Genomic DNA, 22,995 nt, shown 5'->3' on the forward strand with positions numbered 1-22,995 from the left:
CGACAGTGTAGTGACTTCACAACCTAAGTGTAAGAGTGAGCGAGGAGGAAGGCAGAATAGAAAATCGACTGTGTATCTTACAGATAAAGTTACCAAGCTAAGAACTAACAGCCCAAAATCTACCACCACACAAAAATTAACAATATGACACACGTGAACATTTCACGTTTCAGAGGTACCGGTGATACTGCAGGGGTCTTTAACCGTGCCTGTACATTAGAATATGCTGGAAAACCTTTGCTCTTGATCCAAAGAAGCAGCAGTACCTAAGGGTTGGCCTGGATATTTTTTAAAGCTCCACAAGGAATTTTTAATTCCCAGCCCTGCTGCCAGGGTTGGGAATCAGGGTGATTCTACTGTCTAGCGCTGCTACCATTCTCCAAAGCAAATAACACTGTCTTTCTTTAAATTAGCCAACAATTATCCTAAGAGCAGGAAAAAGAAACCCTTATTTATAAATGCTGTCATTAATTTTTTCCTTCTGCAGACTACTTTGGCTGGTAATGTGGTCTTTACCAACTATAACCAAACTGAGTCAACAAAAGATGTTGGTTCTGGTCTTGGATGGGTTCCTATGAGATCTTATTCTTGTTTTTTGGATGAGCCAATTCTGAACAATATGGCAGAACTTCCTGGCAAAGTCCAATATACCCTAGAAACAAAAGCTTAGCATTTGTCTTTCATAATCTCAACACAGTATGTGATACATTCCAACAGACTCAAATTCAACTAACATTTACTGCGTGGATGAAACAGACTACCCAACAACCCTGTAAGTAGTATTTTATTATTTCCAAACTGTAGAAACATCAAAATGAACTCAGACAAGCATATGCAAGGGTCTGTTTTTTGCCTCACAGGTCTGTAAAAAAGCAACATTTATACCCCTGAAAACAGGCAGTTACAAATGTGTATAAGCCACAAACTTATACCATCAGCTCTATATAAAACAGCTAGAAATTTAGCTAGCATTTTAATACCCCAATGAAGAATCTGAAAAACATTCTCCATTAAGATCATATGGAATCCTTTTTTGTTTAAAAAAAAAAAAATTTATCCCCATGACTCATTTATTTTAGAATTGGAAGTCTGTGCCTTTTAACCTCAGTCAGCGATTTCACTGCCCTCCCCGCCCCTTTTAACCACCACCTACTTCTCTGCTCTCTGCGTCTATGAGACTTAGTTTTGTCATGTTTGTTCATTTGTTTTGATTTTTAGATCCACATATAAGTAAAATCATATAGTATCTGTCTTTAACTTATTTCACTTGGCATAATACCATGTAGGGCCATCCAGGTTGTCACAAAGGAACCCCACTCTTAAACAAAAAAAGTGACACTCTAAGAAGTATCATGATATATGCAATTCACTTTCAAGTATTCAGCAAAACAATATTTTTTTAAAGAATGGATGTGACACAGATGGACACCAAACAGCAAATATGACAAATTATTATCTGATAAACACTCTTAACAAAACCTCACTGTTCAGTCTAGACGGATGGTATATGGCTGTTCTTTCTACTGTGTTTTCAGCTTTTCTGTATACTGAAAATTCTTATGCTGAAAAATCTGCACGTTTATATATGTTCTAAGCTTATAAGTAGAACAGAAATAAGTCTCCTCTCTCAAATAAATATTAAATATATTTTGATAATAACCATATTTTTTATTTCGGTATAAAACCAATCAACAGAGTTGAGATATACACAGAATTAACCTTTACATAATAGAAACTCTTGAATATATAGGAAGGGCTTCTAAAGTTACTTGTTTTCAGTCTGAATTTATTCCACTGGAATCCATTAAAGTATCCAAACTTGCAGATACAGTTAAAGTTCGTCAACAAAGTGAGAAAAATTAGTTCTTGGCTTTTCCTTTTTTTACAGGAAGTTGACCTGTAGCTTCCAAATACTTATTAATGAGTTCTTCTTGTGTAGCTGGTGAACATGGCTGATATCTGCAATACTCCATTGTATATTCTCCCTTCCCCTGGGGATTCAAAACAAAATCAAAAAGATTTTAAAAAACCAGACCTCCAAAAACTATCAAGTAAAGAAATTCATGCACAGCCAAGATTTCACAAAGATGATCATTTTGTAGGATGACCTCTTGAAGAGCACTGAAGTAAAATTTAAACACCTGCTTACCTCTGTGCATGACCTAAGTTCCGTAGAATAACCAAACATATTATTCAGAGGGACCTGAAAACAAGCAGCAAATACTTCAGCATTACTTATTGGAAAATATTTGAGAAAAACACAGAAGCCTTAGCCATTTAACTCCTTTAGACTCAGGTATCTACTAGTAACTCTTGGTTTAAAAGAATTAGAAGCCAAAGAAAAACTTTTTTGTTTTATTGCGAATAGAAACCCAATTTGAAGATAATTTCATTTGACAGTCACAACTAGCAAATTGATCTTTCAGTTTCACGGAATGGACACCACTGACAGCTTTCCCCCTCATCCCCACTCCACACGGCTGCAGCTCAAGCACTCAAGTGTTTCTTCTGTGAAAAGGTGAATATTAATACAGCTTTTCTCTGGACTCCTCAATGATATGCCCACAGTAATGTCTTCTAGGAGACCTTAGGTAATATGACTAAACCCTTTCTCCCATGAACTTTAAGTCAAGTAAAGCAAAGGAGATAAATATCCTAGTAAATTAGAACATAAGAAAACAGCTATGTAAATAAAGCTATCATGAGGGAGAAGGGTAATTGTACATCTAAGAAAATGACATACAAAAGGCGTACGTGAAATGAATCTCATTTTTACCTTTTACACTTAAAGAGATGCTCTAACAGCGAAGTATAGAAATTGACACACACATATATAAGCGCAAATTCAACACTTGAATAGCCAGGGAAATGTGCCAATTTGCTCTACAATTTCCAAACACAAAAGCTAATCCTGGTTTTCTCCTGTGGATAATAAAAGCAAGGTTGTCAGTGACTAGCAGTACTTACGTCTGCATACAGTGTAAAATAGTCCTCAATTCCATCTTGTCCTGTGATGACCCCGTGGCGTCGGTTAATTCCTGCAATCACTGGTCCCTGAAATTCATTTGGGGCTATAACTTCCACCGACATAATAGGCTCAAGAATACATAATGCTGTATTTGCCAGGGCTGGAGTTTAAAAAAATAAATAATACATCGCTTTATTAATCTTTAAACAAACTGGAACTCTTTCCTTACCCAGATGTACAAAAGGGAGATGGAAAGTACTCTCCCAAAGGTACACACAAAAATGATAAGATTAAAATATTTGATCTGGACTCATTTTTCTAGCAGCAGTAGCAGCCACTCTTAAATGGAATTTCCAGAAAGACAACACTTAATTCTAATATTAGTATTTCCATTACCATATTTTTATCCTTAAAAATCATGAGGTTGCAGAGAATAATATAAAAGGGGTCTTAGAACAACACTCAGTAAAGTCCTTTCCCACTTAAATTATGCAGTTAACAGTCACTGATTCTTTCTGAGACCCGCACTAGCTGCTGAGTCCCTGACCTCGGCAAATCAACCCTTTCCTATTGGTCCCTGGCAGACATTTACACTTGGAGACAATAATCAAGTCAGGCCTGAGATCTGTCTAGGCTAAACAATTTCAATACCTGATTGAGAGCTAGAAATACAAGTTTCTGCTTTCTACTCTGCCTCTAATAAGTGACATGCCTTTTGGAAAAACACAATCAATCCAGGTATTGAGCTTCTTTACCAACAAAATAAAGACACTGGCTGAGAGGCTAATGGCCATTTAAGCACTGTACCCCAATGTGAATGTCCACACTTATTTTGTTTTAGTCCCACTTAGTACGTAACCAGGATACTTCTTACTGTAACAGATGCTTAAGGGACAAATGTAACCATGTGGAGAGAAGGTAACTTCCAACACTCAAATTTAATATGGACATTATGACAGTGTGGAATAATACTTCAGCCTCAGACTGGATGGATTATCTTTAAAGACTTGAAGCAGGATGTCCCTGGTGGTACAGTGGGTAAGAATCTGCCTGCCAATGCAGGGGATGCAGGTTTGATCTGATCTGGGAAGATTCCAAATGCCACCGAACAACTAGGCCCGTGGGCCACAACTGCTGAGAACACACGCTGCCCTTACTGCAGCTGCTGAGCCTGCAGCCGCGCTCCGCAAGAGAGGCTCCGCAGTGAGAAGCCCGTGCACACACCAACAGCAGCCCCCTCAGTGCAACCAGAGAAAGCCCGCACAGCAACGGAGAGCCAGCACGGCCCCAGATAAATAAAGCACGAAAAGGTGACAAATATGTAATTTTTCAAAAAATTATTAATTTCCCAAGCATTAATTCTGTTTATAATAAACTAGTCAGCAATTATTCTTGTATATTCCTTAAACCACTTGTTCTAAAGATACTACTAACTTAAGTGCAATACTTAGAACAGCCATTTAATATACTTGCATTTCTTTGAAATATTTTCTAGTTCAAATCATATCTTAGCTCAGACCTACCTCTGACTCATTAGTCCTAATTAGTGAGTTTTGATTTCAAAAGAGGGATAAGTGAGCTCTGCAGATTCCTCAGGGTCATTAGTGAGGCCCTGCAGAATTCTATGTAGACATCTAAAGCAGTTTAGACTAAAAATTCTAGACTATGGAAGCAGCTCTATTTCTTGTAACTTCTTGGGTTACCACAATGGCTGGGCTTTCTTGGCTCTGCTGCTGCTAAGTCGCTTCAGTCGTGTCCGACTCTGTGCGACCCCATAGATGGCAGTCCACCAGGCTCCCGCGTCCCTGGGATTCTCCAGGCAAGACCACTGGAGTGGGTTGCCATTTCCTTCTCCAATGCATGAAAGAGAAAAGTGAAAGTGAAGTCGCTCAGTCGTGTCTGACTCTTCGTGACCCCATGGACTGCAGCCCATTAGGCTCCTCCATCCATGGGATTTTCCAGGCAAGAGTACTGGAGTGGGGTGCCATCGCCTTCTCTGTCCTTGGCTCTAAATAAATGTAACTAATGCAGAACCCAGGTGGTGCTAGTGGTAAAGAACCCACCTGTCAATGCAAGAGACAGGAGATGCAGGTTTGATCCCTGGGCTGAGAACATCCCCTGGAGGGCATGGCAACTGACTCCAGTATTCTTGCCTGGAGAATCCCATAGACAGAGGAGCCTGGTGGGCTATACAGTCCATGGGGTTGCAAAGACTCAGACATGACTGAGCACACACACACAGAGGGACCCAGAAAGAGGGATGTGAACAGACATATTTAGTTACATATTATCTAGTGTTTTCAAAAGGTCAGTAATATAAAAGAGCTAAAGTGTGAAAGAGTCATCATATCCTAAAGGGAAAGAAGGGGCCAAGTATACAGTCCTCCCTTAACTGTTGAGGGCAACCTGTCCAGTTCTGTTTCATATTCCCCCACCCTCCTTTTAATTCCTTCTTTCTTCCCAAATCCACCTTCTGATTCACTTGCCTTTCTTCATGCTTTCTCTGTCCCATTCCGTAATGACAAGACTCCAGAGCTAATTCATCCTGCCATTTTTCAATAGTCACATGGCAGCCAAGTCCTAAAAGCAATTTTTCCTGAAGAATAGCAGGAAGTGAAAATATCCACACCATCCATCACAAGACCTTTAAGTCTAAAGTGGTGGGCAGAGGTGGTAATGTTTCTATTTCCGTTCACTAGGGATAAAGCTGAAAACACCATGCTGGGTGCCAAAGAGTTTTGAGAGGAGGTGGTCAAGGGCTAGGACCCTGGTGAGGGTTTAACTCTCAGTTCCACCACTAACAAGTAGCCTTGGGTCATTCGATTAACTACTCTTGAGTCTCAGTTTTCTCAACTATCAAGTCACTGTGGAAGATATGATAATTCATGTACTTAGCATAATATTAATACACAGCACAAAAGTCATCAATAAATGTTACTGTGACTTCTCTGAGACAAAAATCTGGGAATGGGTGGCATGGAACAGGTCAAAGGTAATATGAAGGGGGGAGGGATAAGCTTTCACTATGCCCAAACACATATGTGCAAGTGTGTTGTGTGCAAGTCACTTCAGTTGTGTCTGACTCTTTGTTAGCCCATGGACTATAGCCTGACAGTTTCCTCTGTCCACGGAATTCTCCAGGCAACAATACTGGAGTGGGCTGTCGTGCCATCCCCCAGGGGATCTTCCTGACCCAGGGATCGAACCTGTGTCTCTTATGTCTCCTGCACTGACAGTCAGCTTCTTTACCACTAGCACCACCTGGGAAGCCTGTGCAATATTTAAGTACATTCTGATTTAACAGTGTGGAATTACTATCTGCAAGCAGCTGGACATGCCCATGTCCACAGTTAAGTATGAAGAAGAGCCAGATTCAAACTCAGCCCGGGAGATCAAAAAAGGGACAATGATGAGTAAAATGAGCTATGTAATCCTGAGTAGGCCTTTATTTCTCCTGTAGAGTAACGACAAATTAAATGTCTGTGGAGAGACCAAGCACAGTGGTCTAAATATTGGCCAAAGAAAATGACGGTGGGACTTCCCTGGTGGTCCAGTGGCTAAGACTCTGCGCTCCCAAGGCAGGGGTCTGGCTTCAATCCCTGATCAGGGAACTAGATCCCACATCCTGCATCTAAGAATTTGAATGCTACAATTAAGAGTTCGAATGTCGCAACTAAAGATCCCACATGCCACAACTAAAAATACCCTGCAGCTACAAAGCAGATCAAAGAGCCTGCATGCTGCAACTGAGACCAGGGCAGAACATGAAAAGTTAAGAAAAGAAAAGAAAATGATGGTAACGGTTAACATCCATGGGGTGAACCAATCCCTGAAAGAACATTTAATTTCACGTTTCAGTTTTAGTTATATCACTGATTAATTTCAGGGATAAAGTTTAAATTGTGACTGAATATAGTTCCAGTTTTCACTTTTTTAAATTAAAAACGTATGAGCACATGAACTATTTTTCTTCCAATTTTGATAATAGAATAGTTCAAAAGTATAAGTTAATCTGATATTAAGCTCAATTAGCAACATTTACCACCTTAAAAGTCTTATATGATAATCAGTGGAGGTAGGTATGTGTATGAAAAGCTGATTTTCTTAAGAGCCCAGCAAATTTTTTTTTTATTCTTTTACACTTTTATCTTTTAATCATGGAGAAAAAAGAATCAGATGATGAAACAGCAAAGTAACTCATTTTTCATGCTAGCACCCTGTTCATTTGCACGTATTTTTCTGGCGAAAACCCCACAATACGCCTCAGTTCTACGATCATCTAGTGCTCTTCCTTTGCCTCCCTATCAGGCAATTAATCACACAGACGAATATCTGCACACTGAAGTCTTCAAAAACTAAATGGTACATATCTGTTTAATTAATATCATAGACATACAGATTTTTTTCATGGATATACGTATGTGTATATTATGGACATCTAATCTACATTTATTTATATTTCATATAGGTACAACTGAAAAGCATGATGCTCTTTATTGATTCTACCAATTATCTTGCTTTATGTAACCTCTACCCAGGAAAGCTACCTATTTCCAGGATAGAATAGTTCGTGATTTCTAATTTGTCTTAACTATACTAAAAAAAGTATCACAATGCAAAAAGTATCACAATGCATATGTTTATCAAATCATCACTTAAAATATTTCAGTTTTGTCAACTGCACTTCAATAAAGCTGAGAAAAATATAAAGTGATTACAACTAAATTGTCAATTTAAGACTTATTAAAGTACTAAACACCTTTGAAGGCAAAAGGCAAGTGTTATAATCTGCTGCTGCTGCTGCTAAGTTGCTTCAGTCGTGTCCGACTCTGTGTGACCCCACAGATGGCAGACCACCAGGCTCCTCTGTCCACAGGATTCTCTATGCAAAAATAATGGAGTGGGTTGCCATTTCCTTCTCCGTCATGCCTAATATAAAATCTTACTTTGTGACTTTATTTCCCTTTTCCTATTAACACAATTGTCAGATTTTGACAAAGTTTCTAGATCATAGATTTCAACTGCATTTTTAATAGACAGCTAGCTGGCATAAAGAAAATGAAGGATTCTTTTCCTCTTTCACAACTAGGAAATGAAATAACAACTAATGGCTCCCATTAAGCAAAATAAGGAATTAGCGGCTTGGTCAAGAAATAAGCAACCTTCTCCAGCCACTGCCCCACACCTGATCACAGATGCAGACAGACTAAAAACAACCAAGTCCAAAATTCAAACAAAATCAATAAAATCCTGATTCTCTGAATGCCTGGAAATGAAGTGTTAGAATTTTCTGCTGTCCATTTTGACCTTCTTTGATAAAAATATTTATGAAATGTTTTATGAATTATAATGTAATTTTCTGTGAAAACACACTTATGGACATAACTAATGAATCATCATCTAATGGATATGGAAGAGATGACAAACAGAATGAATTTTCTGACTTTCAGTTATAACTTAAAATTCTTTTGTTGAATAACCCTGATATCAAACTGCTGTGTCATTTGCTTTTCTCTCTTAAAAGCAATCAGTCAGATACATCTGCAGTTGTTTATGGTTCTGGTATCATCAGGGTTTTAATACACATTATCCTTGTGAGAAAGGTTGACAATTTTAGCAGTTTAGTAAGAAATCTGCACTGAGAATAAGGTTTACTGAATTCTTTCAAATGCCTAAAAGCCTACAATGCCATATGTGAAAAAACTGTTTACAAATTTATAGATTTTTCTGACATCTGAATAAATCACTAAAAACAGCATGACTGTAGTTAATGTTTGTTTAAAATATTTCTTAAAATTCTAAGCATTTGTCTTCTCTATTAAAAATACAGCTTACAGATTATCTATGAATTTAAACATATGAAAAATACCAGATAATTGAAGAGAACAAAGTAGGATCTTAGTTTTGTAAGAAAGAAAACAAAGTAATCTTTCCTCACACCGATTCTATGAGTACCTGTCCAGAAGCTACCTTGTTCCCTCGAGTGCTGCCTACTGCCCCAGGGGAAGTGGGCAGAAGGAGTGGGGGAGTTGGGAGGAGACCTAAGCAGCACAAGGCCGCCCTCTGTGGCTCTGACGGTCGACTAGGGAAGCAGACTCATCGATGTGGCAGGTGCCAGGCGCAGCTACCTTGTTTAAGAGCACCTTCTCCTGCGCGGATGAAGGAGATTTCATTGGAATCCACCATGTGATGTGCTCCATCTTGCAGAACAAACCGGAGCCCAGAGAGCTTGTGACCAGACAAAGGGCCCTTCTCGCAGGCATCCAAAAACCCCTGTTAATGAATAAGCTTCTTGAGTGTCTCTTCACTTGCAGATGCATTAAGAAAAACCCTCAAACATTTTAGTATTCAGAAGTTTAACATTTTCATGTATATTTAATTTTTTTTTAATTTCTTTAAAGTTGAACAGCCTATTTAAGCTTTATTATTGTGGAATGTAGATAAACAATCCTTTGGAACAGTCTATTACTTAAAGGTATGAAATGGTTTGAAAACGATGCTGAGTGTTAGCCATCACTTTCTCATAACCTAATATTCAAGAATTACTAAACTCTCATGATACATTGTAGATTGAGCATGATCTTAATTTTACAAGGCGTAAACAGAGGAAAGGCAAATCTAAGAAATTCCCTAAAGTAAAACTTTAATCAAAACTGACATCTTATCAACAGCTGTGTCTTAAGCTCCTACTCTATACCTATTACTGCTCTGACTCACTGGCAGACCACTACATAATAATTTTTGTGCTACACAATGTTAGAACTAAAATTAAAAACTAATTTCATTTTTCCAAAGCAATTCTTTTAAGACACAGCTTTACTGAGATATAACTGATATACAATAAACTAGACATATTTCAAGAGTGCAATTTGCTATGTGTGCAGTTCTTTTTCATTCATTAAATACTTGCAGAGCTGCTACAATTCTAGTTACACAGTTGCACATGTAGTACAATATATTTCTGACACTTCAAAATTGTAAACTCTGAATGCTGTAAAATATCTAAGCTTTCCTTCACCTATGTTAATCTTGGAGAGTAAAAGATAATTTAAATTTGTGTGAATGACACATTCATTTGTGTGAATGACAAAATACTGTTTTGAAATTAAGTATAATGGATGATCACAAAAACTGCTACCACAATTAATACTAAAACCAAAATCATGATCTGTTAATAAAGACTTCTGAGTTAAAAGTTTTTAAAAAATAACCTCAATCTTTATGAATAGACAGTTGCTAAAGGTTTACAACAGTCTTAAAGCCAGTGATGTAGAAAGCTAGCAAAACACAAATAACCCCTTATATATGCAAAACACCTCACAATTCCCAAAGAAATGTCAGAGTCTTATCCAATCTTCGATTTTGTGAGGGGTTCGGGATTAAGTACTGTATGCTCAATTTACAAAAGAAATTGGCTCTGAACACTGTGATTTATGCAAGGACATATTAATCATTAGCAGAGATAACAACACACGCAGGTCCTGGGAATCTTAACGCATGACCATTCTACTACAAGGGCACTACATGTAAAACTTTCACAAACCCCTAACGACTACTGAAAATTTCAATTGCTAATTATAATCAATCAAGTAGTTTCAACTTATCAAGAGAAATGTAATAACTATGATTCAGAGACAGAATGATTTCCTCTCATTGTCATAGCCTATATTTATAGCTCTTGAACTTAATGATTCTAAACCAGATGGAGAGCTTAATCAGATAAAGAAGCAGGACTGGAACAAAAATGAACCACAGAATACATGACAGCAATATGATTTGATATCTAATACACTTTTTTATTTTTTTCAATGCAATAAAGGCTTTGTTTGTTTTTACCTTTTCCACAGCAGGCACAAACTGCTTTGGTACATTCGACCCAAATGTTTCATCGGAAAACTCCAACTTAGTGTAGTTCTCTGGGTCCAGAGGCTCCAGTACACCTATCACTTTTCCAAACTGGCCTGCACCACCTGATTGCTTTTTATGTGTAAAGTCAAACCTGAAAGTAATATGAGAAGAAAAAAAAATCAACATAGTGTAATTACCAAAATGAAATAAACTCCTACTAACTGAAATGAAAAACCACCTCTCATCAATCTTACTTCTTCCTTCAAATAGGATGGCCTTGCTATAAAATTTTATTATAGAATTTATTTAAAAAGCAATTCGCTCCTTTCTGTTCTTACTTAGAGGTAGGGTACTCCATCAAGTAATCCATGGTTTTAATTCTGCTAATTTATCTGAATTTCACAAGTAGAAAGTAAAAGCATTAAAACAAAAAGCCAGTGGAAGGTTCTTATTCTAACCTACATTCCAAAAAGCTTACCCATTTTCTTTTGCAAACAGGGTTCTGTTTCCCTGGGACACAGGATTCTGTCCTGAATCTCTCTGAGGACAGTTATCTGAAAATAGGAGTTATGCAAGTAATTCATTCAGATAATTATTTGATTTTACAACGTGGACACTATGGACTGCTGCTGCTGCTAAGTCGCTTCAGTCGTGTCTGACTCTGTGCGACCCCAGAGACGGCAGCCCACCAGGCTCCCCTGTCCCTGGGATTCTCCAGGCAAGAACACTGGAGTGGGTTGCCATTTCCTTCTCCAATGCGTGAAAGTGAAGTCGCTCAGTCATGTCCGACTCCTAGCGACCCCATGGACTGCAGTCCACCAGGCTCCCCCATCCATGGGATTTTCCAGGCAAGAGTACTGGAGTGGGGTGCCATTGCCTTCTCCGTGAACACTATGGACTAAAAAAATACAAAAAGGGGAGTTTCAGGAAAGATAACTAACACCTGAAAATGATTAATGGCAAAATCATCACAATTAACATAAGTCAAATCCTCCAAACAGACATATATATATAGACACAGGTCAGTGTTTACTTCAAATTATTAAAGACAACATTAATAAGATGGCATAAGCATCTTGCATGCATATTAAATATATGTAAATATAGGCTACTATATCACTCAAAAAACATTTCATGAGTTTCTACTGTCTGCAAGGCATTTTTCTTTTAAACTGCAACCTTCCTCAAGACCATAAGATGGAAGAAGCTGGCTGCTTTCAAAGTTGTCTACAGATAACTGCAGGTAAGTGGACATTAATGAACATCTGTTCCTGCATAGAGATCTGTGAATGGTTTGGCAGAAGTAAATAGCAATTTCAGTAAGAGATGTCAGCTTGGAATGAGTTTTCATAGAAAGCCTAAGTGTGAATGTGCCTGATGAATTGCCTTTAAATAATGTTGCAGTTGCCAAGAGTTTCAGGATGGGCTGGTGAAAACAATGCTGAAAGGTAACCAGATATCAGAACCAAAAGAAGGACAGCAGAAGAGAAATAACTGCCAAATCACCACAGAATTACTAAGGGATTTCAAAACGGGTCCACTGACATATTCTTAGGTGTCCTCACGTTCTCCAAGACAATGTAAATTTTGTTTTCAATTTAATAATAATATCCATACAACATACTCTAGATCTGCGCTGTTTATATGGTAATCACTAACCATGGATATTTAATTGAAGTTAATTAAAATTAAATAAAATTTAAAATTCAATTCCTTAGTTGCACCAGTCACATTGCAAATGATCAACAGGCCAGTGTGGAGAGTGGCTGCTGTCCGGGACAGCGCACCGCCAGAACATTTCCACTGCTGCACAAAGTTCCAATGGACAGCAGTGCCCTGGAAGACCAGCTTACAAACGAGTTATCCATGCAGTTTCAGGGATCCTGGCTGAGTTTATAACCAAGTGGATGCCAAGTAAGAGGATGCAAGTGCCAGGCTTGTGCTAAGCGCTTTTTATGGACTCTAGTACTTATTCTTCATCACAGACCCATGAAATAGGCACTATTTTCTTACCATTATTTTACAGGTGAGAAACCTGAGGGTCAGAGAAGCTAAGTAACTTGCCAAATGTGACGCAACTCTTAAGTGGCAGAGCCAGAATTTGCACCAAGACCAACAATCAAACATGCTTCTAGAAGGACAGTAAGAATGTAAACGGATTTACACATAATGCATTCAACTCAAAAGGCTTATAAGGACACTGCACGAAGAGATTTTCCTAGAGCTTAGAGAAGCGGAAGAACTAAGACATCACTTGGTAGGCAGTGAATACACATGCTGAAGGTAAAAGAATCCATGCTCTTGTGGTCAGACCACTGGCTTTCTGTGAAAGAGTTTCATTTTGGCAAAACATCATCTCTCACATAAAAGTTAATGTTAATTAGAATTGTGTTGGTTTTACTGTTTATTTGTAGATTTATTTTGACATTATAGTCTTACCAAAGTTGCAAGCCATAGGTGTTTTTACTTATTTTCATATAGCTATTTAAAACAATAATTAATTTGCACGATCCCAGAGACTTATAATTGGAGAAGGAAATGGCAACCCACTCCAGTGTTCTTGCCTGGAGAATCCCAGGGACAGGGGAGCCTGGTGGGCTGCCATCTCTGGGGTCGCACAGAGTTGGACATGACTGAAGCGACTTAGCAGCAGCAGAGACTTATAATAATTTTGCTACTTTCAAGGTAACTCATAAATTATTAAACTTTGAGGATAATGATCTCTTGATTAACCATTAATGAAATTTTATGAAGAAACTAAGATCTCAAGGAATCTATAGGGATAAGATTCTCTTAATGCAGTTTAACATCTACACAGGCAACTTAAAGTTTTTACTATGTGCTTCCCTCCTGGCTCAGTCTGCAATGTGGGAGACCTAGGTTCGATCCCTGAGTAGGGAAGATCCCCTGGAGAAGGAAACAGCTACCCATTCCATATTCTTGCCTGGAGAATTCCATAGACAGAGGAGCCTGGCACTTTACAGTCCATGCAGTTCAAAGAGTCAGACATGACTGAGCAATAATATAATAATTATATTTTTAAAAGAACCTAAATTGGTATGTGTGTTTTTAGCAAATAAACGCCTGATATTGTCTGTCACCCAGTACCTCTATTACTAGCCTTGATCTACAGAGACGGTAATTACATCCTTAAAGCTTCAAACTGATGACTTTGGAGGGCTCACATATTGTATTTCTCACAACTCTAACTGGTAATAACACAGGAGATGTTAACTAGCTGCATGTGAAACTTTAAAATTTCATTTTCAGCAAAAAGATCTATGTAATCAGAATGTATTTGACCCCTCTTTCTTGGGCACTATCAAAGGAGCACATAATTCACACAGCTATTAAGCACACACACAAACAACTATCTAAGAGGTTGGCTGTTAGATGAATGAGTCACTGGCCCCTCCATCAAAAGAAGAAAAACAGCTTTCAATTTTTCAGAAAAAGCCTGAAGAGAAGAAGGGAAACCCTTTCTCTAGTTACTTGACAGCTGTTGGCTAATATAACTAGAAAGGATGGGAATGCCTTACTACTTACTATTCTTAAAAAAAAAAAATCTATTTACTCCAAAGACTTTATTAATAAATAAATTTAAAAGGGTATTTGAAGAGGAGAACACAATACAAATACATTTTTAACTTTTTTTTTTTTTTTTTAAAGCAACACAACATATATATCTATCCAAAGAACCTTCAACACCCATTTTGGGAAAAATACCTAAGAATCTTTATTTCTAAGCCAACAAGCTGCAGTGTCAGTTTGGTTACATATCTTTAGAAAACAAATCTTAGCTGCCAGTTCAATAACATTTCTTAAGAACAGTCTAGACTACAGTGCCTTTAAAGGTGACAGAAAAAGGTAATTAAGAGATCTGGAGAGTAAGAACGCACTGACTACTAAAAGTTTGTGCTTCCTTAAGGAGCTTTTAAAAAATGCTTTTGTCAGAAGTACTTAAATGTAGTGCCTTGTATAAACTCGGTTTTAAACTACGTTTTAATCCTCTTTCAAAGTGATCCAGAAAGTTGGAAGCCTGGTGTGCTCAAAATCTTGTCTTTCTAAGATTAGCAAAGGAAGAGAAGGGTCCAAGTATCTTTTAAAATCCCCCTGCCCTAAATTACATAATCCTCCAAATTAATGCTATCGCTTGCAGTCTTTCAAACCCTGATTTGGGCAGAACCAGTCCAACATCACAGAAAGCTGGGGATGAGCAAGATTGTTCCTGGAAAGGAGAGGGAAAAGAAGGAATCACACTCACTCACTACCAGGAGCTCCTCTGGACTTTGCCCCGAGCCTGACACTGTGGATGGTGGATAAAGAAGTTACTCCAGACTTTTTTCACGGAGAGGGAAACTCGAAGCCCCAGAGGCGACGCTGCAGTTAGGCAAAAGCCAGAAAGCCCCTCCCCGCACTTCTGTTAAGGTTGGTAGAAGGAAGGATGTAGTCCCGGACAACCCACCCCCAACCCCCGACTCCCTCCCTACCCCCACTTAAAGGTGGAGGGGGCTCTCAGTGCAGGAACCGGAGAGTAATTGCAGGCGGCATCAGGGCGGGGCTCCACAAGGGGCCCTGGCCTGGAGCCAGCTCCCAGGCAGCTGCTTTCAGAATAGGAAGGAGGGAAGAAGGAAGAGAGCGGGAAGGAGCTGGTGACCCCGCCCCAGCCCACGCCCAGCCCCAAGACGGCGGGAGGACTCTTCCGGCTGGGGTACCCAGCAGCAGGCAGGACGGGGACGGGGACGGGGACGGGGACGCGGACGCTCGCAAGTCCAGCCAACACTCAGCAAGAATGGAAATCCCTCCGACCCACTACCCGGCCGCCAGGGCGGCCTCGGTGGTAGAGAGCTGCATCAACTACCAGCAGGGGACTCCCCACAAGGTGTTTCTGGTGCAGACAGTCGAACAAGCCAGCCTGGAGGTGAGTCAGGCAGAGGGCGGTGCGGGCACCGGCGAGCGTTCCCTCCATTCCCTCCGCTCCCTGCTCGTCTGCTCCCAACTCCCCGACACCATGCCTGTTTCGGGTCTCACTGCTGCCGTCTCTCTAAAGAAGCTGGTATTTCTGGCATTTCTCTAGTCTCTGGGGCTGTTTATTGTTTTCACAGGGAAACACACACTGATACAGTTTTTATGGGCACTATTATAAGGAAATGGATAAATGTTCTAAGTTTGCGGCGGCTTCTCCCCTTTTCCCAAGTGAAACCTATAGGAACAGTTTTCAAGTTTCTTAAAACTGGTACCACGTTTCTCATCTACTGCTCCAATATGGACCAACAAAAGCTCTGGTCTTGCCTAAGATTCATTGCCTAAATTTTAAGACCAATTGTTCATTTAACCAAAACGAAGTCAGAATGAAGGAACTGTGGGCTGAAGCTTCACTTCCACCACCCAAACACAACTGCTGTTGACTGCTGTGGGTGATGGGCTCTCTCTGGCTAACGGGTTAAATTAAGTGCTATGCTTAAGACCTTAGCAACCACTAAGCTTGTTTCCATTTTACTGAAATCTAATGGATCTGACAGAAGTTTAACTTCCAACAGTCTGTAAGAGCTGACAGGGAGTACATATTTCAAAACCACACCAGGTAACATAATTAGGTATAAACTTTCAAATTGTATCTTGATTCAAAAGTGAAGTACCTAAATGTTTGTCTTAGTTATAAAATTTATTAAAGTCTCATTCTGCAGGTCCACTAATACACAAGTAAAAGCAGTATAACATCTCTAATCACTTTGCAGTAATCTGACTCAAAGTGGAATTCTGTTTGGAGGCTTTATGAAAAATCTTTTCAGTGGGTATCCTATTTGTCATCTTTAGAATTAAAAATGTTAAAATTTCTTATGTGGAACTCAGGGTCACAGATCCAGATGTCAGCGTTCTCTGATGATTGAAAGTGAATTATAACCGATTATATATGCTTTTATCCCACTCTTGTTCTCATCCAAAATAACCCTGCTTAGAAGACCTGCTAAATTAGACATCACACACACGGTGACATGCCTTGCTCAAGGTCTAAGGCTTTAGTCATTTACCTCCAACAGTCAGCTTCCCCTGGCCCCATCAAAAGAGAATGGATTCCTCTAACAATATAAAGACTTTATATGTTGTTATAAAAACACATTTTCTTAATTTTAGGATATTCCAGGAAGAGGACATAAGTACCGCCTTAAATTTTCTGTGGAAGAAATTATCCAAAAAGTAAGTGAAATATCCTTTATTATGAAATAAAATTTGATTCCTTACATTCCAGGTCACCTCTGCTGATCAAATCATAGGATTGATTTGGTTTTTTGGGTTGTTTTTTTTTTTTTGAGAAAAAGTTGTGAAATTCCTGCCTCAAAAAAAAAAAAAAAAAAAAAAAGATCACCATACAAGGGTTAGTTTTTACTTTTTGTGTATTCTGAGATACACTTAGTTTTCTATTGAGCTATTTAGAAGAGGCTCTGGATACTTCAATATGAATAAATTTCCTTTGAAAATGTTATATATGCATAGGTCAGTGTGAATTTATGCGAATAATATGAAGAAGTGAAATAATTAACTCTCTAATCATCATTAGGTGTTTTTTATTTCTGTCTCATTCTTTTATTTAAAGAAAGCAAGTGCTTTTAGTTATTTATCAGCAACAGAAAGGCCAACTGATACCACTGTGTTCAGATTAGAATCCTTCAGTAATGGGGCAGGGACAATTTTAAAAATTATACACCTATCTAATTATTAACAAGACAAACTTAAAAGGAAGGAACTGCCACTTGTACAATAACCATCTTGAAATTTTAAAAAGCTTGCCCATTTGTTAAGCATAACTAAGAGATACAGGCTAACAGAGAGAGATCCACTAAAAGGCATCTGAGCTGCTAGACGAATATTCATCTTTATAAAGCAGAACCAATGCTACAATCTTCTCATTTTACATCTGGATACAGATTGAAGAATCTGAGTTTGAGAAAATTTCTGTTATTTCAGGAGGAGAGAAGAATAGAATGACTTAATAAAGTCAGACTAAAATCTGCCTTAGAGATGGACTTCCCATTACTACTAAAATACAGTCAAAGTTTTCAACGAATTTACAAGATTATGAGACTTTATAAGTTATAAACTAAGTTACCTATTTTAGCTACCTCTAAGAAAATTGACTTCCCTAGTGGCTCAGATGGTAAAGCGTCTGCCTATAATGCAGGAGACCTGGGTTCGATCCCTCGGTTGGGAAGATCCCCTAGAGAAGGAAATGGCAACCCACTCCAGTACTCTTGCTTGGAAAATCCCATAGAATGAAAAGCCTGGTAGGCTACAGTCCACAGGGTTGCAAAGAGTCGGACACGACGGAGTGAGTTCACTTCAAGAAAATTACTGGGCAACCATGAATTAGATACCTCTGAAATAGGCACATTCAAGTCCAGTCTGAAGTAATACCATAGGGGGACAATGCTTTAAAGGTTCTATCTCAAAGAATAATAATTAGTAATGGATGTCCATCTACATGTAAAGACCTTTTGCAAAATGTTTCAAACAGGAAGTTACAGTGAACTGCACAGCTGAAGTACTGTACCCTCCAACGGGACAAGATACTGCACCAGAAGTCAACTTCACATTTGAAGGAGAAATTGGGAAAAACCCAGATGAAGAAGATAACACATTTTATCAAAGACTCAAGTCCATGAAGGAACCACTAGACGCACAAAATATTCCAGGTATATAAATATATAGCAGAGGAAAATATTTTTTCAATTTTAAAAACAGTATCAATTTACCTGTGCTCAAAATTGTTAAGATGTTTACATTATGCTGGAAATAAACTGACTTTCACAAAAATATTCATTACTAATCTAACAACAATAAAGGCCTTAGGACTTTATAGACATAGCTTAATTACTTTCTGCACACATTTGAAGAAATGTAAGAAATGACTTAGAATTTATATTTTAAAATTTATATTATAAAAATTTATATTTATATTTCACTATGTAAAATAATTCCATTTATCCTATAAATATTTCCTTCACCAGACAGTTTTGGAAATGTACCTCCAGAAATGAAGCCAGTTCGACATTTAGCCTGGGTTGCCAGTGGTTATATAATATGGCAAAATTCTACTGAAAATACATGGTATAAAATGGCAAAAATTCAAACTGTCAAGCAAGTGGTAAGTAATTTCTATAAAATACACTCTAAATAGGTTCAGTATTTACAAAAGGTGTCATAATTCATGATGGGGTAACTAGTGCCCCTTCAGTCATTCTGTATTTTCAGTAGTGAACTCAGTATTTGAAGGAGAGGTCAGTTACCAAGGCTGGAGAAGGTGAAGCTGCAGTTTCCAGTGAAGTCTTCAGTTATAATTTGGCAATGGTTTTTGTGTGCAGCTTAATACAGATCATTTCCTTTGGCAACCTAAGTTTTGTGTTCTGCTTACTATAATCATATGATACTGAAACTACCTCTGCTTTTTTCCTCTCCTCAAATGTTAGTGCCAGAGCTAGATAGAGGGTTGACACGTTCCCCACCTGGATCCGCCAAAATAAAATATTAGCATCTCAGTCTCTGTGAAGCTTGCTGCAAACAACTGTCTTTGATAACCCATCCAGTCATAACTGCCCGCCTATCTTGTTTGTTGCTAGCATGTACTTTAAGTCTGACAGAACTACTCCAAACTGCCTCTTTCTAGACCTTAAAGAGATTAAAACAAATTGAGTTTAGCTTTATTAAGAGGTTTAAAAGAAAAAAAAAAAAAAATATATCAACTAGTAGTATTTAATGGAATGCAAGAAAAAGATTCTGTAAGAGAAAAGCACTTTCCATTGGATTATCTCAGTTTGTTGATAACAAAATGCAAGAAAGCTGGAGCACCTTTACTCCACAAACTTTTGCAACTACCTATCAGATACCTTTGGGCTAGATCACACATAAGTAACCTTCCTGATCTTTCAGTTCAGTTCAGTTCAGTTGCTCAGTCGTGTCCGACTCTTTGCGACCCCATGAATCGCAGCACGCCAGGCCTCCCTGTCCATCACCAGCTCCTGTAGTTCACTCAAACTCACGTCCATCGAGTCAGTGATGCCATCCAGCCATCTCATCCTCTGTCGTCCCCTTCTCCTCCTGCCCCCAATCCCTCCCAGCAGCAGGGTCTTTTCCAATGAGTCAACTCTTTGCATGAGGTGGCCAAAGTACTGGAGTTTCAGCTTTAGCATCATTCCCTCCAAAGAATACCCAGGGCTGATCTCCCTTAGAATGGACTGGTTGGATCTCCTTGCAGTCCAAGGGACTCTCAAGTCTTCTCCAACACTACAGTTCAAAAGCATCAATTCTTCGGTGTTCAGCCTTCTTCACAGTCCAACTCTCACATCCATACATGACCACTGGAAAAACCATAGCCTTGACTAGACAGACCTTTGTTGACAAAGTAATGTCTCTGCTTTTCAACATGCTATCTAGGTTGGTCATAACCCTCCTTCCAAGGAGTTAAGTGTCATTTAATTTCATGGCTGCAATCACCATCTGCAGTGATTTTGGACCCCCCAAAAATAAAGTCTGACACTGTTTTCACTGTTTCCCCATCTATTTCCTATGAAGTGATGGGACCAGATGCCATGATCTTCGTTTTCTGAATGCTTAGCTTTAAGCCAACTTTTTCACTCTCCTCTTTCACTTTCATCAAGAGGCTTTTTAGTTCCTCTTCACTTTCTGCCATAAGGGCAGTGTCATCTGCATATCTGAGGTTATTGATATTTCTCCCAGCAATCTTGATTCCAGCTTGTGCTTCTTCCAGTCCAGCGTTTCTCATGATGTACTCTGCACAGAAGTTAAATAAGCAGGGTGACAATATACAGCCCTGACGTACTCCTTTTCCTATCTGGAACCAGTCTGTTGTTCCATGTCCAGTTCTAACTGTTGCTTCTTGACCTGCATATAGGTTTCTCGAGAGGCAGGTCAGATGGTCTTGTATTCCCATGTCTTTCAGAATTTTCCACAGTTTATTGTGATCCACACAGTCAAAGGCTTTGGCATAGTCAGTAAAGCAGAAATCGATGTTTTTCTGGAACTCTCTTGCTTTTTCGATGATCCAGCGGATATTGGCAATTTAATGTCTGGTTCCTTTGCGTTTTCTAAAACCAGCTTGAACATCAGGAATTTCACAGTTCATGTATTGCTGAAGCCTGGCTTGGAGAATTTTGAGCATTACTTTACTAGCGTTTGAGATGATTGCAATTGTGTGGTAATTTGAGCATTCTTTGGCATTGCCTTTCTTTGGGATTGGAATGAAAACTGACCTTTTCCAGTCCTGTGGTCACTGCTGAGTTTTCCAAATTTGCTGGCATATTGAGTGCAGCACTTTCACAGCATCATCTTTCAGGATTTGAAAGAGCTCAACCGGAATTCCATCACCTCCACTAGCTTTGCTCGTAGTGATGCTTTCTAAGGTCCACTTGACTTCACATTCCAGGATGTCTGGCTCTAGGTGAGTGATCACACCATCGTGATTATCTTGGTAGTGAAGATCTTCTTTGTATAGTTCTTCTGTGTTTCTTGCCATCTCTGCTTAATATCTTCTGCTTTTGTTAGGTCCATACCATCTCTGTCCTTTATCGAGCCTATCTTACCTTATCCTTAAAGGAGCTTCTTTATTGATATAGTCAATAGGGATTGTTTCAAGAGACTATAAAGAGAGAATAGTTTTATTCGATCCTGGGGCCATCTTTATAATTACTGTTAACAAAAGGAGCCACAGGATTTTTCAGTGCCTCATTATAAGCATTTAAGAGCCTTAAGTACAGCAAATTTCTGATGATCAAGGTTTGAAACTATGTAGATACAATATTTCTGTGTAGTTGATGGTGTACTTTAGATGCCCAAAGCAGTAGACAGCATAGATCAAAGCTTTAGTTACAAAATCAAGTATTACATTTTATTATTTTCAGTTTTTTAAAAGAGAATTTCTATTATAAAATTGGTTTTCTTTAGTGTAAACACTCATTTCAGCTGTTTATCCCTTAAACGATGCTTTTTTGAGCAATGGAAATATTAAGGAATTTAAATGACAAATTATCGACTGTAATGTTCTAAAATGTTCAAATTATAGACTATAATGTTATGAGTTCCACAACTCAGAAACGCAAAACAGAAAGGGTAAATGATTTAGAGTAAGAAACGGAAAAAAAAAAAAACAATTTTAAAACATAGTTTGAAAGAAATCTTATTTCTAAGAGAATAGTTTTTCTGCCAGGCCAAATAAATTATGACATTCAGTTTGTAATTTTTTTGGCTGTGCTGTGTGGCACATAGAATCTTAGTTTCCCTACCAGGGATTGAACCCATGCCCCCTGGAGTGAATGCGTGGAGTCCTAAATACTGGACTACCAAGGAATTCCACAACATTCAATTTTTAATTTTACTTAAGTATTATCATCTACTAATGAAAACTGATTTTTAAAATTAAAATATACTTTTTGCCAATGATACTAAGTTTAAAATGCCAGGTTTTTATTTTTTATTATAGCAAAGAAATGATGACTTCATCGAGCTAGACTACACTATTCTCCTTCATGACATTGCATCTCAGGTATAGTATCATTTACCATTATTTAATGTCACTTTGGAAATTGAGACTCACTTTGTAGCCTCAGTGTATGCATTGTTGATTTTGACTCTAAATCAGAATTCATGTAAATTCAAATAGGCACCAGGTTGAAGTATATTACCACTTGTAGCAATTTAACTTGTCTTATGCTATCTTTATGAGGACTGTTTTGTCTCCAACAATATAAATCCAACTGTTTTCCTAAATGTTTTTATTAATTTTATCACAGCATTAGTTTCTTTTACTTGCAGGAGATTATTCCTTGGCAAATGCAAGTTCTCTGGCATCCACAATATGGTACTAAAGTAAAACATAATAGCCGTCTGCCAAAGGAAGCACAATTGGAATAAACGAAGACCGTAACATTGGATTAAGTGTAAACATGCTTGTTAACGATGACCTGTATACCAGTCTTCACTGATATCTAGCTTAAGGGGTTAGACAAGTCCCAAAAGTGTCATTATCTATAAATGGCCTGATTACAGTACAGAACTATATAGCTTCCATAATAAAGAGCATCACAGTGTACAAGTGTCTTATCAACAGCAGTGGTGCCGTGTATACCCCTAATAAAACCTTTTAATTCCAGCCTCATTGCTTGTTTCAT

The 22,995-nt window shown here is 38.4% G+C and overlaps 2 protein-coding genes across 2 annotated transcripts in view; one reads left to right on the forward strand and one right to left on the reverse strand.

The window, feature by feature from the left end:
• Positions 1–766: 766 nt before the first annotated feature.
• The window catches only part of GFM1 (G elongation factor mitochondrial 1), a 50,599-nt gene continuing 28,370 nt past the window's right edge, over positions 767–22,995 (reverse strand). Inside the window, exons 14-18 of the mRNA XM_019960227.2 lie at positions 10,805–10,967; positions 9,097–9,241; positions 2,968–3,128; positions 2,150–2,203; positions 767–1,991 (exon numbers count right to left, since the gene is read on the reverse strand). Of these exons, the coding sequence (XP_019815786.2) occupies positions 1,860–1,991; positions 2,150–2,203; positions 2,968–3,128; positions 9,097–9,241; positions 10,805–10,967 (655 nt within the window). The 3' untranslated portion in view covers positions 767–1,859. The remainder of the gene's footprint in view (positions 1,992–2,149; positions 2,204–2,967; positions 3,129–9,096; positions 9,242–10,804; positions 10,968–22,995) is intronic.
• Positions 15,293–22,976, forward strand: LXN (latexin). The gene is made up of 6 exons (XM_019960239.2): positions 15,293–15,737; positions 16,952–17,014; positions 18,330–18,507; positions 18,823–18,959; positions 22,308–22,370; positions 22,640–22,976. Exons 1-6 carry the CDS (start codon positions 15,609–15,611, stop codon positions 22,736–22,738), a joined length of 669 nt encoding a protein of 222 aa, XP_019815798.2. The 5' UTR covers positions 15,293–15,608; the 3' UTR covers positions 22,739–22,976.

Source organism: Bos indicus, chromosome 1 (genome assembly GCF_029378745.1).
Source record: "Bos indicus isolate NIAB-ARS_2022 breed Sahiwal x Tharparkar chromosome 1, NIAB-ARS_B.indTharparkar_mat_pri_1.0, whole genome shotgun sequence".
Lineage (NCBI taxonomy): Eukaryota > Metazoa > Chordata > Mammalia > Artiodactyla > Bovidae > Bos > Bos indicus.